A 7,589-nucleotide genomic window follows, 5' to 3' on the forward strand; every position below is an offset into this window, starting at 1 on the left:
AGTAGTTGGGCCCACGTAGTTTTTTTTCTGTTTGCCCGTGAAGCCCAGGAAAGCTTATGTAGAAAAAAAATTGGAACAAGAGTTGGGATTACATCGGCAAAATATAGTTCCACCAACCATATTTCCATATCAGTTTTTTATTTCACGAGAATTTTCAATTGGAGATTAGGTCATCCTCCACTCGAGTTGTTGTGATGAATTTGTTCCTGTGCTCTTATTATCTCTTTGACCCATCAGCTCATAGTTGATCTTGTTTGGGATGAGTAAATAATCCGCACATTTGTCCATATCAAGTGCGAACTTGCTGAGCTCCTCAAGCTTTTCGCAACCAATCTCTATGTTCTCGACAATATGATTCACCAAGATGATTACCCACAACCATGCGTCTGGTCTCGGAGAAAGCCTCATGGTTTATTGGTTAAATATGGAAATAAATTGCATAGAGTAAAGAAAATTGAAAAAAAAGGTTTTGCTTTCAAGATCAACTCTAAACGATCCCTAAAACCCACATTATCCCGAACTAACACCACATGATAAAACCCCGCTCTCTCAGGTTCCACAAACTACACACTATCCATGTATATTTATGCAAAACAAAAACACATGTCCTAATATTTAGATTCAACTGGCCTCTTCCCCTATGAAATCCAAGCATTGGCAAAAGTGGCCCCCTCTCCTCTGAAGCAACCTCCAGCCAGTCATTCATTCCCCGATGGTATCCGTCCCACACTTCCACGACCATGCCGTCGCCGCCACGAATGCCACTGACCACCGTGCACCCCCCTCCTCCCGGTGATGACACGCCACCTCCTGATTCGAATATTTAGGTGACATACTGGTTGCAACTGCTCAGCAAAAAATCAATGGCATCATGCACGCGTTTCCTTACCACACATGTTACATCGATGTGCCCCCTGCAATGAAAAGTGCATGCCCTTGCTAAGCCTATGCACTACTGGAAACAGGGAATTTGCCATATGCTCGAGATTTGTTTTGACCTCGTGTAGTTGTGTACCTCTTATTATTGAAGAAAGGTAGAAAGCCAAAGGAACAAAAATTCTGTATATCACAGCATTCACATATTCTGAGTTGCCACCTTAAAAAAATATACTATCTGACTAGTTGGGCCCACGTAGTTTTTTTTAAGCCCAGGAATGAAATGTCCTTGGGCACGGCGCGCCACCTACCATTTTCCCCCACCTCAAAAAAAAAAACCCTACCATTTTCCCTTCCCTCCCCCCGAAATCTGAATCCAAATCTCGGCCGACTCCGCCGCTCCATGCCTCCCTCGCCGTCGCAGCTGCCGCCGCCGGCGCCGGCCACGGAGGAGGTCGAGGTGGAGGACGCCTCCGACGACGAGACGGTGGGGGGAGAGGCGCCGCCACTTGCCCCAGCCCCGGCCCCGGCCCCTGCCCCGCCGGCCGGCGGGGGCGCCGAGGCCAGCCGTGCCGCGTCGGGGTCGGGGGAGACGGCGGGCGGTGAAGAAGCCGACGAGGAGGACGAGGACGAGGATGAGGACGAAGAAGACGACTCCGACGACGAAGAAGACGAAGATTCGGAGGATGAAGGGGACGAGGACGAAGACTCCGACGAGGAGGGGGAGGACGAAGGCCAAGATTCCGACGACGACGACGAAGATGAGGACTCGGATGAGGAGGAGGACGACGAGGACGATGAAGACGAGGACGAGGACGACGACGACGACGAGTAGGATGGGATGGAAGTGGAGCTTGCGGCGTTCGCATCTGGTGAGCCCGAATTTCTAGCCAACTCGTCCTCCTGCGTTTTGCTGTGCTCTTGGTGTAGATCAGCTTAGATCGGTGCTCCCGAACTGACAATGAGCATGACGTGCTCGATCAAATGTGCAAACCCCACTACTGCTACTGTGCTACATCCAGATCTTGTGGCCATGCTCTGCTGAATGTGGCATGCAATTGGCCATCTGGGAGAGACAAGGATCAATTTTTATCAGTAATAAAATGATCCTTTTGTGTAGATAATATTATCTTCAGATTAGACGGCACCTTTGCCAATTTTCTCCTTACATGTAATGTAACTGAAAAAACATTGTAGGCAGGTTGGTCATGAAAACATAAGTCACAGCTAAGCAATTTTGGAATCACACTAATGTCTGCTAAATAGTGAGGCAATTTCTGCTGCAGTACTACTGCCTACTATGCATGCACAACTCTGCATACATTCTTAATTTTTATCATGATACATTCGGGTTGGCAAGTGTCCCTGTTTTGTTTTAGCAGTTCTGTCATGATACATTCTTGGTGTTACGAAAATAAGTTGTACAGATGTGGTGTTTTTAGCATGAACCTGTGGAATGCATATATGTGGGACAAGAACTTCAGCTGTACACTTTGTGCTTCCAAAAAGAAAACTTCTCTCTGAACATATACAAGAAACACCATTGACATATCAAAATGGTTCTTACTGTTGTAATGCAGGGTGAGGATCAAGTGAAGATGCAAAGTAGATTAAGGGTCGGTTTGCACTGATGCTCAAGTGTATGTATGTAAGGGATGGCAACCGGTAATTGCGGATGCAGAATATTGGCTACGGCATGACTAAATATTTGCCTCAGGGTGGCCTCTGAAGCTTCTGTTGCTGATTCTCTGTTTCTACTAGTACTCTCTGGACAAAAATTGTATTGTTCTGCTCATCTGAGCCCTGTATCTGCTATTTGAGGAGGAAACTTTGCGTGCCACGATTCTATCTTTCATCGAAAACTTAGAAATCATATGTAAAACTTTGAGTGTATCATCAGTGAATGGATTTTCGGTTCGGCTTTTAAGAACCTCACTGAGTGGGAGCAAATTGCCATCTAGTTTTGTACCGCTTGTGTTTCAAATTCAGCAGTGTGTAGAACTGTGCCATGCAACGATGTGGATGCATAATAATTCTACGTATGTTTGAAGATTCAGTAGGAGATCTCATGATAGAATATCTCGTAACGAAGTTTTAGGCATATGTAGAAATACATCTGTATATACTTGTAGTTTTTTAAAAGAATATTTTGGCACTTCTGAATATTGCCGTATACACCATGCAAAAAAATAAAATTGCGCTATACTAGCCAAAATATGTGTATACATATATACTACTGATTTTAAGTTTTTAACATTTAAAAGATCATTATAATTCAATAATTGAGAGCTCATGGGCCTTAGTACTGGGTTGTTGGGCTGCAGTACCGGAAATACATGTAGCCCAGTCGACTTTCGTTGCCCAAAAGGCCCAGAATAAACCGATCCCCTCACTCGCGTGAAGCTTCTTCGTCTTCGCAGAAAAAAAAAAGCATTCCACTCCCCTTCCATGCCGTCCTCGCCGTCGTGGCCGCCGGCAGCGGCGGAGGTCTCCGACGCTGAGATGTCCGACGGAGAGGTGCCGCCTCGCCAGGCCGCGGAGGACTTAATCAGGGGAGCGGCGAACCGCGCCGCGCCGGGCTTGGCCGGCGAAGAGGACGAGGAGATTTACGACGACGACGAGGAGAGCTCCGATTACAGCTCCTACGACGACGACGACGAATCCGATGAGAGCGGATCGTACTACGAGGACCACGAGGAGGAGGAGGAGGAGCAGGAGGGCGCCGGCGGGGGCAGGGCCTCCGGGAGCGCGGAGGAGGAGGCTGCGTCGGCCGGCGTGGGCGGCTGCGCGGAGGCGGAGGGGAGTCCCCGGGCGGCGGCCACCTGCTGCATCTGCATGGATCCCTGGGCCTCCTACGGCGCTCACCGCATCTGCATCCTTCACTGAAGAAATTCCTCATTCGTCTCTGAAGAAAAATCTGTGCTTGATGCAGCTGCATTCCCTGTGGACATGTCTACGGCAGATCCTGCTTGGAGAGGTGGCTGCGCCGCGGCGGCAACACCAGCGCCAAGGTACTGCTGCACATGATCTTGCAGACTGCAGATGTCTTCATGGAAGGCTGCTTACTTAGCAGTTTAGCATGGCAGAGTTCATTTGGAATTCCTTGCTAAGCTACTTCTACCTGTTGCTCCTCGTGATGCTCTGTTTACAGTGCCCTCAGTGCAGTGAAAGGTTCAAGCACAGGCACATCATCAATCTCTACTCCACGGTGCATCTCTGGAACGATTGCTGCCTCAAAGAGGTTGCGCTTTCTTTGCATGTTCCTCTGTTATATCGCTTCTGTTCAGTGAAGAATGATTTATTGGTCACCAACTGCAGAGTTGATACCAAGAGTTGTCGAGTATTCCATCTCTGCTTCTTAGACTTTATGTCATGGTACTATGGGATGGATACGTGTTGTGTGGCACTGCACTTTTTAGCTTATGACCAAAATAGTATCATCATCTTGCATTTCCTCTACCATTTCCCGGTCTCAATTGTTAGATTGTTACTGGTATTTTGAAATGAACTAGTTGGCTGTGGACTGAAATTTGTAGCGAAAAACATACAAAATAATGTTATACTGCATGCCTATTTTCTACTGTAAGGCGGCTCTGGACGACAGGGTGGTGGTGGGCATGGGGCCGAAGGCTCATGATCGACAGCCGGTTCTGGATGCCGTGGTCACTCCTTCTATTTCTTACACACAGCTCCAAGCTACCGACCTGAGCCTGAGCCAGCGCACGAGCACGACCATGACCAGTGCACAGTCACACTCCCTCCTAGCCGAGCGGCACTATGTAATTATTTTCCCTCTTATCTTCATTGCTCACTTTATTTTCTGCATTGAGATGTTTTATGAGTTTCATCATGTCATACCGTAGGCCTACATGGAGTACACACGCCAGGAGACCATGGCGTTGCACGTGAGCCTTTTAGCAATGCATGAGCACAACACTCGCATGATGACGGTTAGTTTGGCCTCTTTCATTTCACTTATATATTTGCACTTGCATTTCTTCTGACATTCTTGGTTGCTTGGTCAATTAACATGCAGCACGTTGTTGAGTGCATGGCGGCCGGCAGGGTTCCTCAATTGCAACCAGCACCATCTCCTCCACCACAACCAGTGCTGCTCACCTTTGGGGAGTTTCTGGCACGGCACCCGGGCACCTCGCCAGTTAGTACATCCCCAAACTATTCACCCAAAGCTTACCGTTTATTCAACGCAATCATATATCCCCTTAACATGTCTTTTCAACATCCAGGGAACCGGTGGATCATTCATTGGTGGTGGTGCCGGTTGGGGCATCACTCCCGAGCCACGGAGCCCGGTCACTCCGATCCACCGAGGAGGTGGCGGTCTTGGCGGTAGCGCTGCCGCTAGCAGTGACGGCATGGGCTTTGGCGGACTTGGCGGTGACGACCTTGGCGGTGGTGGTGGACGTCTTGGCGCTTAACCCTGTGGGTCTTTAGATGACTTGTGGTCTTTTGTGCTCCTTCCGATGACTTGTGTGTTTCTTTAGATGCTTATGTTGTTTGTGATGATGCTTTGTGATGATATCTATGTTGTTGTGATGGTGGTGCTGTTGGTTGTGAGGATGTCGATCTCGCCTCCAGCCGTCAGCTGATCAATTTCGTCCTGTGAGCATGTGCAAATCGAATTTGGTAAATTAAGTTCAATGGAGGTTGGTAATTTGCGCGTGGCTGTAGCTCTAACCGCATTGAGGGCACTGCAAATAGTAGAGTGGAAGTGAGATGACGAGATCGGAAATTAGTACCACGAGTACAAGCAATTATCCATGGGATTATGATGCGTCATGGGAGCATCCATGATGCTCTAGCTAGCTACGAGCGATGGAAGCAGCAGCATCATGTGTCTGTACCTTGGCTGCGGAGCTCTCGTGCGATGCAGCCACTCTTTTTATTTTTATGATAATACATGTCTCATTTATATCACAAGAATTATAGTACAAGTCACGTATAAACTGACCTAACAAAACTGAAAAGACATCAGAATGCTTGCCTTTGCACAAAACAACAACAACCAACAAGTAAAATTACAATGAAGACGGAAGAAAGCTCTGAACTTGACACCAACACCCGTCACCTATTTCTGGAACCACCACAACAGCCATCAAAGAAAAAATGACGGATTAGCCTCACACCGAGTTTAAAGTGGCTCCATCGCTGATATGCAGCTTTGCGGATCTCCAAGGTGGCTCACCAAAGGCGAAACCATTACTGTTGAACGAATCAGACCGAGGAAACACCCTGGACACGCCATCGAGCACCAGATCTGGCACGCCTACACGACTAAGACGCCGTAGGATAAAACCACACCTGCCAACCACAAACCACGAACCAGGCCATCACGCGATCCAACATCTTTCAGATGCCACCGATGCAGATCACAATCTGCATCCGCCCTAGCATCCCAAGCTCCGCACCGGCACTGGAGCAAACTCCGTCGCAACGGTGGAGCCTGAGGACATAAGTCCATCACGAGGATGTCGCCGCCGCCATGCCATCCTTGCTTGAACAGTCTGATTTCCAGATCCATCCCCAACCATAGCACCGATCGCCTCGTCGGACACTAGTAGAAAACAGGGCTTTGGTTCAGGCCAGAAAAGGGCATTAATCCCGGTTCTCCTATGAACCGGGACCTGGGTGCATTAGTCCCGGTTCGTGAGGCCAGAGTGCCGGCAGGGCCTCGGGGGGCATTGGTCCCGGTTCGTCTGACCCCTTTTGTCCCGGTTCCAGACACGAACCGGGACCAAAGGGCCTCGCTCCTGGCGCTGCCCTTTATTCCCGGTTGGTGGCTGGAACCGGGACTAAAGAGCAGGCTCCTGTCCCGGTTCTAGCCACCTACCGGGGCTAAAGAGGTGCCTATATATATGCTCGCCCCTACCCGCTCACTCCACTGTTTTTGGCCGGCCGGCGTGTGCAGGTGTGTGTTGCTTTGCTCTCACCTCATATGCACATGACATGTTCGATGAAATGCCCGAGCCACACTTAAGCTTTCTCCTCTCCAAGCTCGAAATCCAAGCTCCATTTTCCTCAAGATTTTTCTAGGTTTGGCGGTCCGTCCCGTCCCGTCCCCGTCCTCACCACCGTCGATCGCCCGCGCCGATCTCGTCGCCAGCACCACCGAGGTGAGCCTCTTGTTCTTATCTTCTTTCTAAAAGAATTTTTTTTACTTGTATGATTTAGATAGATACTTGTATAATTTTCTTACTTTTATTATTGTTTGTTATTATATAGTGCCATGGTTTTGGTATCCGTCCCCGTCGGCCCTCGTCCTGTCTATGATTCGGATGTGGTATATTATCTTTTATTATGATTTGTTTCATTTAGTGTTTATGACAATTATGCCGACCAACGTGACATCGATGTTTTTACCTAGGAGGTATGTGAACCGGAAATTCCAACCGACCCTCTTGTCGAGAGGTTAAATTTAGTTGAAAAAGAAAATAATTACTTGAAGAAAAAATTAGTTGAGGAGGAGAAGATGGAATTGGAGTTGCATATTGCGGATGTCATCCATGATCACAAGATCAAGATGAATGCAATGCTCTTGAAGATTAGAAAGATTAAAAATATGTCATTCATACTGAGGCTTGGTATCATTATGCTGTTGGATCAATTGTCACCTTAGTTGTGATTATGATTGCATTTGTTGTTGCATTGAAATGTTTTACATAGTTTCAATGTATGTTTTAATTAGATGCTCT

General features: G+C 48.0%; 2 protein-coding genes across 4 annotated transcripts; both read left to right on the forward strand.

Moving 5' to 3' along the window:
* Positions 1–1,177: 1,177 nt before the first annotated feature.
* Positions 1,178–2,811, forward strand: LOC125506503 (nucleolin-like). The gene is made up of 2 exons (XM_048671307.1): positions 1,178–1,748; positions 2,457–2,811. Exon 1 carries the CDS (start codon positions 1,280–1,282, stop codon positions 1,709–1,711), a length of 432 nt encoding a protein of 143 aa, XP_048527264.1. The 5' UTR covers positions 1,178–1,279; the 3' UTR covers positions 1,712–1,748; positions 2,457–2,811.
* A 449-nt stretch (positions 2,812–3,260) lies between these two features.
* Positions 3,261–5,431, forward strand: LOC125511612 (E3 ubiquitin-protein ligase RFWD3-like). 3 transcript variants are annotated; one of them, XM_048677033.1, is made up of 7 exons: positions 3,261–3,748; positions 3,808–3,887; positions 4,028–4,117; positions 4,464–4,655; positions 4,740–4,826; positions 4,913–5,035; positions 5,124–5,431. In XM_048677033.1, exons 1-7 carry the CDS (start codon positions 3,325–3,327, stop codon positions 5,313–5,315), a joined length of 1,188 nt encoding a protein of 395 aa, XP_048532990.1. In that variant the 5' UTR covers positions 3,261–3,324; the 3' UTR covers positions 5,316–5,431. The 3 variants fall into 3 exon arrangements, with proteins under 3 accessions (XP_048532990.1, XP_048532992.1, XP_048532991.1); XM_048677035.1 differs by having other exon boundaries at positions 4,566–4,655; XM_048677034.1 differs by lacking the exon at positions 4,028–4,117.
* Positions 5,432–7,589: the final 2,158 nt, after the last annotated feature.

Source organism: Triticum urartu, chromosome 5, assembly GCF_003073215.2.
Source record: "Triticum urartu cultivar G1812 chromosome 5, Tu2.1, whole genome shotgun sequence".
In the NCBI taxonomy this organism is placed as follows: Eukaryota; Viridiplantae; Streptophyta; class Magnoliopsida; order Poales; family Poaceae; genus Triticum; species Triticum urartu.